The sequence below is a fragment of the Lissotriton helveticus genome, chromosome 5_1 (genome assembly GCF_964261635.1).
Source record: "Lissotriton helveticus chromosome 5_1, aLisHel1.1, whole genome shotgun sequence".
Taxonomy (NCBI): Eukaryota; Metazoa; Chordata; class Amphibia; order Caudata; family Salamandridae; genus Lissotriton; species Lissotriton helveticus.
The window spans coordinates 1,950,680,935-1,950,700,363 of record NC_136065.1 but is presented as its reverse complement, the minus strand read 5'-3'; the positions used below and the strand labels follow the sequence as shown (position 1 = coordinate 1,950,700,363).

At 44.0% G+C, this 19,429-nt stretch overlaps 1 protein-coding gene across 2 annotated transcripts in view; it reads left to right on the top strand.

Moving 5' to 3' along the window:
- SRCIN1 (SRC kinase signaling inhibitor 1) overlaps positions 1-19,429 on the top strand; it is an 808,310-nt gene that overhangs the window by 58,704 nt on the left and 730,177 nt on the right. For both annotated transcript variants that reach the window (XM_078645611.1, XM_078645612.1), the window contains exon 2: positions 130-237. In XM_078645611.1, coding sequence (XP_078501737.1) covers positions 154-237 — 84 coding nt within the window. In that variant the 5' untranslated portion in view covers positions 130-153. The remainder of the gene's footprint in view (positions 1-129; positions 238-19,429) is intronic.

Below are 19,429 nucleotides of genomic sequence, written 5' to 3'. Positions count from 1 at the left end.
GGCAGGATACTCTTCAATTGGTGAGTCAGGAGGGGGATGTGGGACACTCGGGAGGCATGTAATCTCAGTGGATATTGTGTTGACTTTCTCTCATTCTTTCTCCCTTCTCTCCTCTTCCTTCTCCACCAGTTGTTCCAGGGAGCGGGCCCTCTCATGCTTGCAGGGACACATGGCAGCCCTGATGACCTATTGTTTAGGGAGCTAACAGACGGTGGTGGTCAGGATAACCCTCCATCGGTAAGAAAGCCCGCCCCCATTCCCCTTTGCATCACTGTGTACTTTACTGTTACAGGGTACAGGGCCCAGCACCAAAGATGTGCGGACAAGAATGGGGAGGTGAACGGGCAGATGTGGATGGCGAGGGGGGGCTGAATAAAGTATGTATGTCCTTAAAAGACTTGCCGCACCGGACTCAAATTTAGTCTTAGTGGCAACTAAATTCCTCTTTTTGTTTGTTTACATTTTCGAAAGTATATGAACATACAGTAACACATGCACAAACATGCACACTTACATGCACCAGCAAATGCCAGAAGAAAATACATATCACCGTGTGTATATAAGCAGACAGATATATGTGTCCCAACACATTCTGTTTACACCATGTGAGGCCTGGTTACTAGTCTGCTATGGTGGCAATTGCAATTGTTTACCATTGGTGTCCATGGGCCACTGTACTTTTGTGCTACAAAGTGAATAACCACAAACCCCCTTTTGGCACTTTATTTTCTCAGAGTAAGAAGGTGGAGCAGTCCAAAGCTTACTCAAAAAGGTAATGTAGGTTTAGACTAGGAGTCTCCAACCGTATCTGCATGAAGAGCTACTTATGTTCAATGAAACCATCCCAAGCCGCAAATATTTCTAGTATTGTAATGAAGACCGCATCAGAGTATTATATTTGTGCCCACCATATGCAAGATTCGAGCAGTGGTCGCCTCAGTTCATCAGGCACAATTGCCAGCAGTAGTATAAAAAAATGGCTTTATTAATGTAGAATGCCTCTATATGGGTAATACATAACAGCCATAGCTGCAGTGTCTCTAGCACCAAAGTATTAATTTTAGTAATACGTCTCCCCGACACTGTATGATTTATTACTCAAATAGCTTTAATATATTTTGTTCATTCAACCATTTTTCTCCACAGCTTATGAGTTCTTAAAAATATGCACATTTGTATCCATAGTGCCTGGTTTTCAATTTTGGTATACGCATATTAGTTAACCGAAACAAAATCGTCTAATTTAGTAGGCTGAACTGTGCACAGGAGAGCTGCCACTAGCTCTTGGGCTACTTGTTGGAAAACCCTACGTTCTCTAGACCAGTGGTCTTCAAACTTGTTAATGCTGTGCCCCCCTAGTGAAAAATTAGAATAATCGGGTTCCCTCTCAGAATTTTCACAACTCTTCTATTAAACTGTCAATGTTTAAATATGTTTAGACTTATTTGAATATTGCAGTTAAGTTCTGTTACCGTTTAAAAAATGCAATCAAATACGTGATTGACAAACATACTATTCTGTTCAGGCAGGCCTTACTAACATGTAAAAGTATGCATAGGGTGATTGTTGATAAGGGGGTAAGGGTTTTGCAGAATATTTGGAGTCCCTTCCCTTTTAACACCTTTTCCCAGCCAAGATGTAAATGACAACAGATACTAGTGATGGCCCTTTTCAGAGCGGCTTACTGACACTCATTTTTTCCCCCCTGAAAACAAAGCACTGACCAGGGTCTGGTGCCCATGCTGGGATCACTTGAAGACCCCCTATGAGGGGGCCCGTCCCACAGTTTGAAGACCCCTGCTCTAGACTCTCCGTACTACTGAAATACTTTTTAATTCCACTTAGCAATCTAGTCAGTGCCTCCATAAAATAGGAAAACATTGTCGAAGCACATTTACGTATGATACACATAAGAATAGTAAACTGTCCATATAATGATCTGGAATGGAAACCAATAGTCTCTAGGACCTTCTCCGCCAGACACTGGAAGATGTTTGCGGGTCTCAAGCTCATGACTTCAGAGATGGCAACAATTTTTGCAAAAGGGAGGTGATGCAGGATAACAGCCAAGGCTGTCAGCTATGGAACTAGGGAACCAGGTTCGAGGGTTGTATGATGAAACCACGCATTCCATCACAACGCATGCCTTAACAACACAGTCATTACAACAACCGTGTCTGTACCTGCATTCCTTTACAATGAAAGTCTTTACCACGCATATGCCTTTACCACGCATGCTTTTACAACAAAAAAGTAAGTATTTAGCGGGTAAGTATAAAGCTTTTGTTTTTTAAATATGTATATATATATTGTTGTGATGAAGGATTTCCGCCGAAACGCAAAGACGTTCTTTTACCGATGTGTTAATATGATGGAATAAACCACATTCTGATTCAAGAAAGCCAGCCCTGTGGAGCGCCGTTCCTTCATGCTGTATACTTTGGGTTGGAAGCTTCTTGCAATATGTATGTGTATATATATATATATATATATATATATATATATTCCAGCTCCAACCGTCCCTGAATCCAAGGAAACGATCACGCACTCACGGGGGTATAGTTCTCAGTTGATTTTATTACCGGCTTTCTCCAACAAACAGACAAACGCGTTTTGGACTGTAAGTCCTTCGTCAGTGTCAATGCATGCAATGTTATCCAGCACATTATAAGCAAACCTCACTTCCTGTCACATGTGAGGGGAAAAAACAGACACCATTATGTACTGTGTAAATGGAGCGGCCATTTGTAAGTGGGTAATTCTCGTGCATGGTTCTATTAACACCATGCAAGTTTGGCCCCGGATTTATACTGATTCCTACATTCACTTAGGTGGCAGTGAATATATATATATATATGTACACATACTTTATCGTTATCTCTGAAATTCCTATATTTTCATTGTAAAGGCATACGTGGTAAGTGCATATGCGTTTTAAGAAAATATGTGTAGATATATGTATTTTAATACACCCATGCATATATGTGTATATATATTTACCTATATGTAAAATACATACATTTGTTCTATATATGTGTGTGTGTGTGCAGATATATATTTTTTTCTCCTTAGCAACCCTTACCCACCCAAAAACCCTTTCTAACCTAAACCCTAAATATTCCCTTGTCACCCAAAAACCCATACCCACCCTAAAAATTCCCTTGCCACCCAAAAACCCCTACCCACCCTAAAAATTCCCTTGTCATCCAAAATCCCATACTCGCCCTAAACACTAAAAATTCACTTACCACCCAACAACCCAATCCCACCCTAAGCCCTAAAAAATCCCTTTCAACTGAAAATCCCATCTGCGTTCTATACCCTAAAAATTCCTTTTCCACCCAAAAATCCCTACCCACCCTAAACCCTAAAAATGCCCTTGCCACCTATAATCCCATTCCCACCCTAACAATTCTCTTCCCACCCAAAATCCCATACCTGCCCTAAACCCTAAAAATACCCTTGACAATAAAGAACCTCACCCACCCTAAACCTTAAAAGTGCACTTGCCGTAACGTGTGTGTGTGTGTGTTTGTTTGTTTGTTTTACAATTCCTGGCATCCATAAAGAACAGGCGCTGACTCCGTGGGAAGTTTATCAAAGAAAGATTTTTATTCCAAAAGGATGACCTAAACGCATTTCGGCGGCAGAGCGCCTTGCTCACGATATATATAGTGTATGTATATAAAATACCCTTGTAGAAATATCAATATAGGACTAGCTAGGTTGTGTTAGTGAGACTCAGGAGGTATATCTGCGGGCAAACCCTTAGGTTTGGTCATGAAGCCCTCACACACCAACCTAGTTGGTGTCATGCTTCATCATCGGGCCCACCACAGTGACACCGAATGTGTCCCGGGTGTGCTGCGACTCCAGATTACTGAGGAGCTGGTATGCTTGCTGAGTGTGCAGTGAAGGTGAGAATGAACGTGAAAAGTTAAAAGCTATACAGGTGGTCCCAGTTCCCGAGGGTGAAAGGTAAATTTTAATACCTGGGCCCCTGTTAGCAAGATAAAAAGGCTGTGGACGATGTGGAGTGTATTAAGAGCTCCTACGTCCTTGTGGTCTACATGTTTCAGCCAGGCCTTTTGATTAAAACTGGCTTTCCTCAGGACCAAATGAGTATGTGTGGGTGATAATAAACTATATTAAGTGACAATGTGTGGTAAAAAGTGTCGCACTCGCTAAGGTGCTGTACGTGTAAGAGGGGGATTCCCTCTACTTTACTGTACATGGAACATAAAGACAATACAGACATACAAGGGAGAACCAGTGAGAATGGTAATTACCAAAACACAACATATGGCCGACTTCTAGTGTGCGTGAGCGACCTAGAGCGGCAGATAACGTGGCCATGAGTGTTTGTCATGGCTAAGGTGAAATATGGCGGTAAAATTTGAAACGCAGTGGCGGTGGTGGGCTACACAGCGAAACAAGCATAGCGTGAGGTACAGGTAAGTATGGTACATAATTCCTCACACTTGCTACTTGCTGTTAAAGCCTCATGGGTCACTTGGCAGGGGGGGAAAGAAGACCCTAAACGTTGTAAAAGGTCAAAGTTAGGATGGTACCTTTGTACTTGCATGTTCCGTGGTAATGGCATACGTTGTAAAGGTAGGTAGTGTAAAAAAACAACAACAAAAAAAAACTACTGGTACTCATGTAAAGCACTCTGACGACCTTTGGACGTGATTGCGCTATGTAAGACTGCAAAAATAAAAAATTCAGTGCCACACTTAAGAAGTGGGTGTAATCATTTGTTCCCAAGAGATTATAGATTATGGTACTGTAAGGGGGCAGGGTCAGGGGGAGTTGTATCAAGCGAGACTGAGCCAGGGAACAGTGCTCGTAAAGAAGGTTTTATTTTGAGATACGCTTTTCTCCTTTTGCTAGTCTCTCTCAGTTTGGCAAACTCGCTTGACTCCGTTTTGACTCTCCGAGGGAAGGCCGAGTACTCCAGGCTGAGGCTGTCTTCGCCGATGGACTGGCTCGCTCTGTCTGGTCTTGCCGGTGTAAAGGGTTGGCTCTGCTGGTTCGCTGGCCGCTCTCCGATCGGACCGGAAAAGAAGACAGGAGAAAGCGGAGGTCAAAGGGGCGTTCCAAACAATAGTAATAGCGCCGGGTGTGAAGGAAACTAAGTGCGCAGTTATATACAGGGCCTACAGTGCTCGTGAAGGGAAAGGGACACAGAGGCTTTAGGCTATATACACTGGCTACAGGGTCTCTGGCTGTCCGCTACGCCCCACCCAGCCCGCTACTTTTCCCCGTACCTTGTGCAGCCACGTTCCTCCCGTGGGACCGTGGCAGGGCGAGTCGCGGAATCGGTGGCCTCCTGGCTTGATGGAATCAGCTGGGCTCCGCTCGTCTTCGTCCTCTTCGTATCTGCTGCTCGTCGGGTCTTCTCTCCGTCTCCACTCCAGTACTCCGTCCACCTCCTGGGAATCGCCGTCCGTCCTCTTGGTGTTTCTTCCGGCTTTTAGTTCCGTGTCGTCATCAGGGGGCGGGGCCATGGGTCTCCGTGTTCCTGAGTTAAAGGGACCCTGCACCATTCCCTCCTGGTCATACCACACCGTTTCCGCCTCCGTGGGAAACCATTCCTCTGGATCGGTGTCAGCAGTCTGTGCAAGAGGAACAGAAAGGGGTGTCAAAGGTATAGCGGACCACCAGTCCGTAGCAATCCCCTGTTCCATGTCGGGGGCGCCCACCGCCCCGTCACAGGTACTTTGTCCAGTCCTCATATACGAAGTTCGCCTTTATTGCGGAAGAATATCCCTGAAAATGTTTAATTTAATACTGAAGCTTTGTGATAACACTCACGAGTGATGTTGTTAATGCAGTTTGTAATGCATCTGTGATATTGTGTGAAATAATGAGCATTTGGATTTGTAGATCTTGGATCGTAGCCATAATGACATTTCAACCGAAGCATTTCTGGAAGATGCTTGCAAAATGCACAACAAAACAATATGCATCCCCCAAAAACACATACAAACAGCCTAGTAGATGGTTGTGCTCTAAAACCAACGCACTCAAAAATGCATTCATATGAAGAACTAACACGTGCAGGGAATGCACATTATACTCACTGATGCAGTTTCATTTGGTCCCCTCTTGATCTGACCACAAAGGCTTCCTAAGTAATCATCGTCAAGGCATCCTACACTAAAAGAGCCAGCCAAGCTCCGTCGCACTAGATAGAAGTTGCTGGTCGGAGATGCTAAATACAACTGCAGGATTGTTTTGAAGCTTCCTTTACTTTTCATCCTCCTGAATACAAATACCATAAATCTCCTGGCCGTTTTAAACAAAAATCCCACCAGCAGGCTCACTTTGCTCTCAGAACAAATCATGATTCTAAACCAGTCACATTTATTAGCGGTGCTAATGTACTGGACTGAAGAGCATGGGAAGATTTCTAGAAAGACTCAGGTCCCTGCTTACCCATGTCGTTGTGGGTTCTTTTGTTCTGTTAAACCCTGCTCTATACAACGAATCCCCTGGTGTTTCTTTTTACCTTTTTTAACAGGAGGTTCCACAACTTTACTCCTCTTGGTGACGAATTCCTTTTTAGGTCGAGCGTAGCGAAGGGACCTCGTGTATACTTTAGTATACTTTAGTGTACTGAATATGTGGACAGAGTCAGACGCGCGCATTTTCTGTCTTGGATTTGACCTCGTGAGCGCGCATGTGTGCGAGCACGACTCTGCCATGCGCTTTTGAAAACGAAACCTAAGAGCCGCGCGACGTGAGCTGTCTACGGTAGAAGCTCACGCGCGCGGCTCTTAGGTTGACAGGGCATTCCTCCGCCCTGTTCGTTCCATTGAACTTTCGGATTTATAGTTTGAAAGTTGTACTTTCGTTGTGGTATTGTTTGTTGTATTGTTTATATTAGTATTTTTTTTAGAAAATCTACGCTATTGCAACTTTCAGTGGCTCCTAGTCCTACGCACAGTTTTCTGCTGTTTTGTTTTTATTTATATTATCGATTCCAACGCTGCATATGTTGGTAGTGGGAGCCTGGCCCTCTGTATTTTTATCATGTGGTTAACTGCGTGCCCAAGGAATCCCCGGGCTACATGTTTTTAGGTTGTTCGCAAATCGCCGACACCGGGAGGTGCGCTGTGTGTGCAGAGACCGTCCCAGCTCCCCAAACCCCGTTTAGCGCACAGCTGATCATCATAACACACTGTTTTGAATGATAAAATGTGCATTAAAGCAATACAGATAAATTTTTAGAACTTTCTGATATGTGCCGGAATTCTGCGTACCAAAAAAACCCGTTTATGATAATGGCTGGAGCGGAGGTTTGAGTCCAGCTGCATGCGCGTTCAGAGGGCGGTCTCAGATGGAAACATCTGCTTCTAAAGTGTCTCGCTCGTCACTGACAACTGCTGATGTGGCCGGACAGCTTGCTTTGTCGGTGGATGCGAGCCCAGGCACGTGAAAGTCCCGGAAATGGGCTGCTTCATCCCGCAATCCGCTGTATTTACTGTCCGTACCGCAAAAATACCCCAATGGGTCAGCAGAGTATTATGGCATTTGCTACATATTTTGCTCCGTTGCAACAGCAGTTAAGAGAGAAATGCTATAGGTATCACGTTTGCGAAAGTTATAACTATTGGCATTGTAAATGACAAAGCTATTAATTTAGCTATTTAAAAAAAAAAACATAAATAAATACTTTGCCATTTACAATACCAATAGCTCAAACTTTCCTAATGCGAGACCTATTGCATTGCAAATGCTTGTTACAGTTGTAACCCCGTATTCCACAGCGTTTATGTATTTTTCCTCTTGTCTGTACTCTCGCTACAGACAGCTTTAACTCTCCTTCGGTGAGCATTGCAGCCCTTTCTTTAACTTTACAGGCGACTTTATTTATGTTCTTTAGTTGTTTTTGAATACTACCACCAGCTTCAGACTGCTTGCTTCTATGTATGTGGCAGCCTATGCATACATGTTTCTTAATTTACTGTTCTAAAATGGCTTTTGGTCATCTTGGAACTGTAAATTCATATTAATAAAGTGTAAAAATAAAACGATTGCGATGGCCACTGGTGCGTCAGCACGCATGCACCAGTGACTATCTTAGAATGTTTTTTCTTCATGACAGAAATCATTCCAAGATGGGGGTGTATGTATGCTGACACATCAGTGGCTATCTTGGAATAGTTTTTGTAATAAAGTAAAGGCAAAAGCATTCTGTTGAGGCTGCACTTGCTGACACAACACTGACCTTTTGGATTTTTTTAAAAACTTTGCTCAGTTGCAAACAAGCATTTGTTAAAGCCAGTATAGCTCTACACATAACTATTGGGATTGCCAGTGCTTGTTTCTCTTTCCTTTCACTGTTTAGTGGCAGCACGGGTTTTCAGTGTTTATTTTCTATGCTGCACATTCTCCCTTTCATTCTTATTTTTGTCTTGTTTTAGATCGTGAGGTAGTTTGATATTTTATGTGAGAAAATAGCCCATAACTGTCTGTAAACCAACCTCCTTGTAGCAGGTCAACAGCTGGAAAAGGCAGCTCCTCCATTGATTTATACTACTGCTTCGTTTCTCAAGTTAAACTGAGTAAAACTAAGCTTACTTCAGGAAATTGCTTGATGGATGTCCTGTTTCCTTACTTCTTCAGAAGAACAATTCTGGTTTAGCATCTTCTGCAAAACCGCTTCTTTAACTTTCCATTTCTTTACCCTTGGGAGTTGAAAGCAGTCCAGTTTCTTTCATAGTGCTCAGGAACTTGGCTACTTTATGAGTTGAAACATGTTGGGCAGCCTTCTGCCAGATCTCATGAGAGCCCTCGCTCCTTAGGATTAACTCCCAGTGAGTCACCGGGGAGGTCGTCTGTTATTAACATTCACTTCGAAAAGAGAACATGAGGAAATCTTCGGTGTTTATTTTTCCATTAATTCTCCCCGTTCCATGTGGTTATTAATTTAGGGTTTTACTTCATGAGATTATTCTCATTTGAAGACATACAGTCTGTGTACTTTATGGTTGCTGTTTTGTGACCAGCACTATAAGAGTGCTGTATGGCCACAGTGGTGGTGATCATAGCAATCTCCTCTCTTACGTTTGCCATTTTCTAATGATTTTGAGACATTTGGCAGCAATACGGTTAGTTCTAAGGTACTCCTTTGGGTAACATTTTATTTCTTAAAGGTTGATCTATGCTATCAAAGTGGCTTGGACAAAACTTAACAGGCACCTGAGAATGGTGGATGCCTATAGCCCCAGTTTTCCCTACATCACATGATATTTGTTCTGCCCCCACTCATCCATTGTGCTGTGTGAGTACGGTACAGCTAGGCTCCCTACAGATGAAGTTTTAAAACACTTGTGATTAAGTGTTGAATACTCACTTTTGTGAATCCTGCATTTCTATGTTATAAGATCCTTCATTGGTAGTCATTAATCCTAGAATAGCTCTGCTAATGCGTGACATATTTAAATACGCATACTTTATAATTAAATGGAAAATCTGGAAATGTGTAACTAAGTCAAACGCTGCAGCCGATCAAGGATATATTATCCATGTTCTGTTTGCTTTTCTTTAACAATTAATGCAAGTATACTTCAAAATTCAATAAACAAAATCCATTGCAGAATAAACTGTAAACTTTGCTGCCTAAATTTAAAAGAAAATATGTAGGAAATGAAGCTAAATGCATCCAGAAACGGAATCATCCCTGGACAGGTGAAATTGTACTCTGCTCCTTTAAGGAGCCAGCAGCTTCTATACCCATGCCTTGAACAGGCCGTGGCTCCAGGGCGCTTGTCCTTATTACCAACTCATGAGAAGTTTGTCTCGCTTTCTGAGAGACCTTATTTCTTTTTTAGTTGCTTGGTTTGGGGTTTTATTCAACACATAGCACACATAAAAGTGCATACACGTATGTTATTTTTCTGTTTAATTTGCACTTCAGCAGTTTTTTCACTCATTGATAGTTTGACCTTGCAATCACTTTTTACATGCCCCGTGTGTGGCGGAAAGCAAGCTCCTAATGACCCATATAGTATCAATGTTGTTTGCCATGAAACTCACATTCTGTGGTAGAGTGCCTCCTTTGTCTAAATCTTTTGAAGAGGACCCTGAAGGAAAGCCAAGACGTTTTCTGTGGGGAAGAATGGAATACAACCTCATACTTGGAAGAGAGCGAGATGGTGTGGCCAGTAGAGGTATTCCTTCAACTGCAAACCAGGTACTCCCACAAAGGGACATCCAAGAATTGTTGGTGATGCATGGAGCGTATCCTTCACTGATATTCATGCCCCTCCTGTTTGATTTTGATTGAAGGTATCAAACTAGCTTTTTCACTGCTCTAAATGGACAACAGTGAGATCATAAGGTGGAAGAGGGGTCCAAATTCAAAGTTGAAGCATGCAACGACATCTAACCATTCAAAGTCGTGATTCAACGTCATAAGTCAGTCGAAGTCCCATTCTTTGACATCGCATAGTTCTCTGTCAACTCATAAAACTTCGATTTCAAGATTATTTCCTTACACCCCTCCTGAGAAAAAGGCTCCATCTTTCATCCTTATTCTAACATATGACCCAGTGCAAATGCCTTTAGCACCTCTTCAGCTTCTGAATAAGCCTCTTGACCAGCTAATCCTTTTTGTGAGGTCAGTCGTACCTGTACCCAATTAGGCCTGCTTCTCTAGTATTGTATGTTTCATAGATTCACATGCTTGAATCATCGCTGTCCTCATGGTGGGAGTCCCATGGTAACAGCTGCCAAGTTTTCATCATGCTTATGTTTTGACATGTCAATGATTCAGTGTCTTTGTGTGCGACGCTTCACTTGTGTCCGTGTAATGAGGTACATTACAAAAATAATCCACTTCTGTGCAGAGGTATGGTCCACGCATGTGGAAGTAATTGCAGAGCTCTTCAAGTGCTTATTCAATGTAAGAAACCCACTTGCATTTACTCAGATAGCCGGCCTGAAACGTTAGTGGGTGCACTGTAAGACAGGATGCTGTGCTGGCCAGAGCAAAGGGAGACATGCACCAAACAAGCACCGAATAGAACTGGAAAAGATGAAGCACTATAGTTTCAATCAGAGGAAAGGCGCAACAGTCCAGTTTGCAGTATTCTAAAAACATTGAAAATCCGGTAGACTTTTCCGGAGTTTCACCATCTAGGGAAAAAGGGATATCTATTTCTATAAGATTGCCAGCGTCTCTGCTCTGACTTATTAAATTGTATATGCTGCATGCTCCCTGACAGTTTGAGCAGTCTGTTGCTGAGTGACTCACAAACTAAAACTTGCGTGATTGATAGGGTCCTCATCCTGCAGCCACTTCACGGCTGTGATAGCACAATGCTGCAGACTCCGCTGTGTCTGGAAGGAGGTGTCCATGATGGGAAGGGTTTAGCACTTGCAAGTTGTCCTGGTGTCTACGGCAACTATGACCTGTGCGCCAGCCAGGACGGACTCGCTGACTGCGGAATTCGACAGTTTCTGCACAGCTCAAGTCTTTCTCATCCATATTAACTGAGGGCAGCGCCTCAAGCCGTATCACAAATAATAATTTGTGTGACATTGAATACTAGTGCAGTGATGTGAGGAAAAGCATTATTTTATATTACCTTAACCCGTGATGCGTGTTACTTGGCTGGGCTGCGGTAACAGTAATAAACGCAGTTCTAATTCATAAGCATAAGGAATCACATTGAGAACAATAGACATTATTAGCCAATTCAAATTATTTTAATGCATCCAAACTTCAACCAGTCGGAGTACAGACCCTGAAGCACTGATCCACTGCAGAGCCACCATACCTCAGATTTCATATAGGATGTTGTGTGTTAGGGAGTCTCCGTGAGCTCTGCTCAGTCAGTGTTTTTCTTGTCAACTTTTGACCTGTCTACTTTACAAACATGTCTTTGACGACCACACAACTTCTGAGGTACAGTCTTTGGGATTATGTCCCTATTGCCAGCATTTCCGATGCTAAAAAAGGCTGTTCAGGCCTTGTAAATCTTGTGGAAAGCCAAGGCTATACTCTTGAGGATCTCCACAAAGAATGTCTTTGTTTCCTGTACCTTCACCAAAACCCGAGTGCAAACCTTGTCAGACCTTCTCAGCCAAAACCTTAAAAGACCGTAAGGCCAGGCACCTTCTTTGGCTCCTGAAGGAGAAGGCTCGCTCTGATTGACAATGAGGGTGAAGAAAGGGGTCATTCTTAATCAAAGAAGCGTAAATATGAGGGCTCATCTGATTAGAACCCAGAGAGTGCGAAATCTCATACCAGGGATACCAGTTTGAGATAGTTGGGAGTAAGGAACCTGCTGAGCCTATCTCCACTCACAGAAAGGCTCTTTCGTCATCCTCCTTGTTTCCTGTGACACCTTTTAAGGACCAGTCAAAGAAGAAAATCCGTCAGTCGACTGCGTTCGAAAATCAGCCTATTGACGTCTTAAGCAACGATGGGGAAGGGGTAGGTGCCCTCGGTCCCGTCCATGCTGGTGACGACAGCGTCATTGGTAACTCCGACAACTAGAACAACAACATCTTTGTCGTCAGCGAAGCTATTGAGATTGCCAACGTCAATGTCCTCGAAGGCAAAAATATTGACTCTGCCACCGTTGACGACATCAGACCCTCTAAGACATCGACGGCATTTCGTCGACAAAGCCTCCAACAGTGCTATCATCGTCGACGGCCATAAAGGAGATGGTTTTCATCTCTGAGGAGGAAATTCCAACACCCTTACATCAGGATCCTACAATAGTGTCCCTTCTACCTCCAGTACGACTTCTAGAAATACAGGAGTCAGGTGATGATGGTCTGTTGGCCCAGCCTATGACCCTACACAGCTCAATGTTAAATGCCAGGACACAGATGGTGAAGATGCTGATCAACACACTTCTAGATACTTAGGAGGTGACTTCCGTTCAAGGTTATGAAACCTTTTAGGAGCATTATCCATCCAAGGACTGTTACAAAGAGCAGCACAGTGTGCAAGTGATCATCATTACAGCCCCTATATCTCTGGTCACTGATTTGCGCCTTATGCAGAATGATTATTATAAGAGATTTCCCAAGGCAAATGCCCCGGTGCAACATACTCTGGTACGTTCAGAGGCTTTAGAGGTAGCATCCCTTCCAAAAACTCCTCTGGGCACGCAGCTAAGGGAAAAAGAACATTGCCTCCCATTACAATAACGGGTGACTTTATGGATAGTGATCTGGATAAATAAATAAATTATAAATCAATCCATATTTGTAAAGCACAAACATATCACCGCTTAAGGTTTCAAGGCACTGGGGGCCATCAGGGCAATTAAGTGAGCTATTGCTCAGTCACATGGCACTGACCTGAGCTGCGGCCAGCGCCGGGGATCGAACCATGAGCCCTGTGCTCCGGAGTCAGCTATCTCACCGCGTCTCCTCGCATGCGGTCATCTCACCGTGTCTCCTCACATGCAGTCTCCGTTACTTTTTTCGCAGTAATTTACACCCTTTTACCATCTGGAACCCCCAGGAATTCCTGTTCCTTTTACCACGTAGACCCTCGTTTTCGCTGCGCTACACCCGTGGTCTCTCCTCTCCCTGCTGGAACACCGTCCTTTCATTGGGCAAGCCACACTGCCCCTTCCTCCTACAGCTAGGCTCGCCTTCCTTGCACGTTTTCCTGCTCCGCAATGCGCACCACCTCCCCATGCGCTACCCCTCCTTCCCCCCCGATCTCTTCCCTTACCTCCCTTATACAGCACCCTAAACTGGCAACCCGGTCCTGAAGATGATCCTGATTTGATAGGATCGAAACTCCGTCGAGCAACCAATCAGCACAATTCGCGGCGTACATTCAACTATGGTTCACATAAATGTCTAAACCATGACCAATCTTTGTAAATAATATTTCTTGATGAACCATATATTCCTGTACTTATATATTTTTTCACTTTGTCACATTGCACCTTTTCTCTGCTCTCTCACTTGTCACTTGCGCCGCCACCACTCTGTGTGTCACGAGCACAATAGTGCACCAAGTCCTTTTGGGTTACCCTTGCAATTTATGCCCACACTGCTGATATAATTGTCCTGTATGAATTGTTACCTTAAATACATGATGCCATGAGCACTTTCTACAAATTTACCTCAAGTCTCCCTTTGTCCTTTTGTAATGTCTTGTACATGCATGTATATTTGCCTTCCTCATTGATACCGGTTGAGACATTGCTGTTAGTTCTTGCTTACTCACCCAGATCTCGACCTGGTATATGGGTTTTACTCCTGTCGCCATTTACTACCATTGGGAAAGGAGGCAGAAGGTTAGATAATATCGGTAAGCGCTTCTCTGCTATGGCAGCAACATCTATCGGGGCGTCTAATGTGCTGGCCATACTGGTGAGATATGACTGTCAGATGTGGTCTGACATGTTGGCAATTTTGAAATATCTCCCAGAGGATAAAAAGAAAGAAGCAAAGAAGATTCTTCAAGAGGGGGAGAAAGCCTCTTCGTAATTATTGATGCTGCCATGGAAATCTCTTCCACAGCATTCTGTCAGTGGCAGGGGCTGCTGTCCTGTGTTCCCAAGGTTCACAAAAGGCCACTTAGTTTCAACCAGAGGTGCAGCCGAAGATACTCAACATGCCATTTGATGGTGGAAATCTTTTTGGAAAGCATTTGGATGATGCCTTGCAGTCTATAAAATCGGATGAAGAAACAACAGGGTTTCTGGGCACCTTACAGCAGCAACACTTCCAGCCCTTTTCGAGAAGGGATCGGTAGAGGAAAGTTTCTATCCACAGTATCCTACCAGCAGAATAGGCACCAATAATATCCTCAACAGGGGCATCAATCGCATTACTCTTCTCAGCAGCAATATAGAACCGCAACAGGTTCGCCATATGCTAGACAGCCCTGATGAATACATCCTTCGGCTAGAGGAATATCCTAGGATGTCTCTAAGCGCCAATGATACTTAGAAGGCACGTGTCACCTCTGTCCCACCTCAACACCAATTCAGAAATCCCCTTTTCAGATTTTACAGTCAATGGAAGAATATTTCTTCTGACAAATGGGTGTTAGACGTAATTGAGCACTGTCACACCCCACTTTTCCACCTCACAAGACATCCCATCGCCATCTGCCTGTGCTGAAGCAAGAGATTTGTTTGTGTCTCTCCAAGGATGCGATAGAGGAGGTCCTGTTGCCTCAAAACACAGGTTTTTACTCCCAACTTCTTCCTCATCAAAAGGAAATCAGGAAAATGGAGACCGGTGATGGACTTGAGGCTCTTAAACAAATGCATAGAGAAGCAAAGTTTCAGGATGCTGTCTTACAAGAGATCCTACAACACGTGCATACAGGTGATTTACATGACATCACTCGATCTCCTAGATGCGTACTTGCATACACGCAAAGAAATTGAAAAAATCTAAGGTTCGAAAATTTCGAAGGTTCAAGGTGAGGGGGTCCCATTACCAATTCAAAGTGCTTCCTTTTGGGCTACACTCTGCTCTCAGAGTCTTCAAGAAATGCATGGCCCGTACATTGACAACTGGCTTATAAAGGGTCCCACATTTCCCTCTGCAAGAAAGTCTATTTGGGCCTGTCTGCTGCTCTTCAGGACCTTCGGCCTTAAATGAAACTGAGAAAAATAGTTTTTAACCCTGTCCAGGTGGGCAGGTTTTCTAGGGGCAATTCTGGATACTAACATTTCCAAGAGTTTCCCAACTACGGAGAAGATCAAATGTGTCAGGTCAATAACAGCTTCCCTCACGGGGAGAAGGTTAAATTCTGTCTGGAAATACACGTCAATGTTGGGACTGATGTCAGCTTGCCTCCCGCTGATACCAAACTGTTGTGTACGCATGCCACCTTTCAAGAACAACTAGACAATCAATGGGTTCAGTGTCAAGGAACCTTTTAGGACTCTATCAATTACCTTGACGATGAAGATGGCTTGGTGAAAGGACACAGCAACTTTCTCTTGTTCATTCCTGTGGAACACCATATAGTTATAACAGATGCTTCCCTGGAAGGCTGGTTAGCTCTTTAGATGTCTTGGAGATTCATAGAAGATGGGAGGCATTGTCACACAAAAATCTTCTGGAATTGAAAGCAGTTTTCCTTTCCCTCCAGTCTTTTCTCCCCAGACTCTGCAATTCCTAGAGATTGGTAAGAGCAGACAATACCACAACGATGTTCTATCTTGTCTACCCAAAGCTCAGCAAATGTACGAATGGTTGATATCTATGAGAGTGGAACATGTTCCGGCAGTGGAGAATGAATGGGCAGATTCCTTAAGCAGAACAGAGGAACAGTGTCACGAGTGGGAACTGAATCAGTGGCAGTTACTGCAAGTGCTCCATCAATGTGGTACCCCAAATTTGGATCTCTTTGTCCCCTTTCAAAACAAAACATTTTGGATGTATGCCAGCAGGTTTCCACAGAAAAAGTCTTAGGGAAACGCATTAAAGCTCACTTGGAGAGGAATGTTTGCTAATGCTTCTCTACCTTTCCGCTGATTCCTAAAGTCATACACGAAATGGGAACCGTGCCACCTCATTCTCATAGCTACAGCGTGGCCAAGGCAGTACTGGTTCACAGAACTTATTCACCTATCAGAGTGTCCGCATATTCAATTCCAGCCAATGGAAGATCTTCTCTCCATGAGTGAGGGTCAGGTGGTCCATCCAGAGATATGTTAGCGTATCAGCTTGCCTACTCACAACAATGAGTGTGAGATGTTAAAGGATTGCAGGACGATTCACCAGCACTCTCGTGCGAACACCACAAGTTAAAGCTATGCTGGAAAATGGAGAAGATTTTGTTCAAAGTCTAAAACTAATAATCTGCATCCACTTTCTTCTGCTCCAGAGCAGATACTTCCTTATCTGCTACAACTAGCATAATCAGGGCTTGCTTATTCCTCCATAAGGGTCCATCTGGCAGCTGTTTCCAAATTACTGAGCCAAAGAGGGGAGCTCCCGTAATTGTCCAAAAGACTGACTAAAGAGTTCATGAGAGACCTCTTTAGAGGCAACCGTCCTTTAAAGACTCCTCCTATGGTATGGCAGCTTAACACAGTCTCGTCTCCGCTCATGTTAGATCCTTTCGAACCAGTTCATAAAGCAGACATGAATAGGTTTCTTGGAAAGTTGCTTTTCTACTGGCACTTCTGTTAGGAGGATAAGTCAGATTCATGCCTTGACAATTCATGAATCCTATTTACAGTTTTGTTTATTATGAAAGTGCCAACCACGTTTCACTTAAACGAACAGATTGTGTTACCAACATTCTTCAGAAAACCTTTGTCTGCAGCAGAGAGGGCCTTATTCTCTCTGATGTCGGACGCGGTTTCAAGTTCTACTGCGGTAGAACTGTTAGGAAATCTAATCCACTCCTGATTTCATTTGCCCCATCAAGAAAGGGACATGCTTGATCACAGGCAAGAATTTTTCGTTGGGTTTCTGCGGCCATCACCTTTTGTCATGAGAAAGCAGGAAGACCATTGACTGCAAGGGTGAAAGCATATTCTACAAGAAAGGTTGCTGCTTCTTCAGTCCTGTTTGTAGGTGTATCATTGCCACATATCTGCAGGGCTGCAACGTTGGCTAGTGGCCACACTTTCACGATGCATTATTGTTTGGATTTTTTTTAAAAAGGCGGATGTCGCGGTTGGGCAGGCAGTGTTACGTCGCCTGTTTCATTAAGTTACGCACATTTTTGATTATCTTATATGGTGGGTCTGGTGTTTTTTGCATAAGTATGTCTCGATTATGTAATATAATGCTTTTCACTTTTTTATCGTATATTCATGCTATTTAGTTTGATCTTAAATTTTGTTTCTTTCATGGTGGCATGGCTTTTCTTACCCACCACATTATTTTCCTTATTACTGCTTTGGTAGTGCAATTACATATCCGCCCCCAGGGTCCGCCTGTACCTCCTGCAGCCTTATGCCAGAGTCTCACCTTATCCAGATCAGGACACCACGCACATGAGAAATGTTGCCAACAGCATAGCAGATTCCCTTCATACACTGCTGTGTTAGTAACCCAGTGTTAGGGGCCAAGTGCGTCTCCTACAGTATGGCCACCTCTGTCTTGTGATGCTGCAGATACTGCACCGCTTTGCAAAATTTCCTGCAATCAATTAAGCCCTGTATGTTCCACGTTAGAAAAGACAATTGTGGCAGCCGCTCCCCAGCAGCAGTCACAGTCACCACATAATCAGTCAACCCCACACTTTGCGTCAGCTAGCCATTTGTCGCTGCTTTCTATACCTACCCAGTAGCTCCCGCCAATGCCATATAACCTGATGAACATCCCTTAAAGAACAGTGTGGTTAACACATGGAAACAGAAGGTGCTGACTGAGTGCCCCAGCAACGAAAATTCACAGGGTTGCCATAAATTTGATGTGTAAGATGTCAACCATGCAGCAGGCAGTTAAAACCTCAAAGAAACAAGCCACATAGACACAAATGCACCCCATCATGCACCCACTGCCGGTGCCATCGCAGCCACCTCTACCATATAAACGTCCTGCCTCACAGGGATTTCTAGAGCCAATCTCTTGGTGCGGCACATCCAGCAGCCCAACAAGTCTGCCCAGGAGGTGCAGCGCTCTGCATCATTTCCACTCTCCCACCATACAATTTACACGTCTGTAATGACCAGATCAACATGCTAGGAAACAAAACATTTCAGGAACTTCAAAATTAAATTCTACAGGCACTTTATAAAGCCCCTCCGGCTCAGTCCTGTTCCTCCAGGTATTTAGGGGCCTCCGATTTCCCTCCATCCTGCCTCGGCGATCGGCATATTCCCATTGTTTAAGGAACTGTTGCAGGAGGCTGGGATCACTGGAAATCCTTGCTTTCCTATCCACTATCACTCGCAAGCGAGCCAGATAGAGCACTGCATAGTCACACTTCAGCTCCTGCAGTCAGTGGCGTTGCCATTTGGTAGACAAGAACTATCTACTTGCCTCCTGGAAATGAGTTGTAAAATCCAGGAAAATAGATAGCTCTGTTCCCTCATAGAGAAGTGTCGGCAATTCCCAGGATATGGTTCCCGATAGTTGAGTAGCCTGCTGATGATTAGCCGAGGCCTGGCCCTCTGCACCGGTCGCAGACCATGAAGATGTCAGAAAATGTTTCACGCCCCAATAGTTACACAAGTAGGCATTCTACAAAGATCTCCATGGTCCTGACATTGGTGGACTCTGTCAAGCCCACTATGCGTAGGTTATTTCGCCGGGAACAGGCCTACAGGTACAACGCTTTAGCCTGTACTGCCTTCAGTGCCTTCTTCAGGTGTTTTTGTGTTCCAGCAAGTGTGACCTGCTCATGTTCTGCATCCCACACACGTTTCTACACTATGTCTAGGTGTTCCCCATGCTTGTTGACACGTTCCGACATTCTGTCCATGTGGTAGGAGAGGCTGAGTTGCATAGCAGT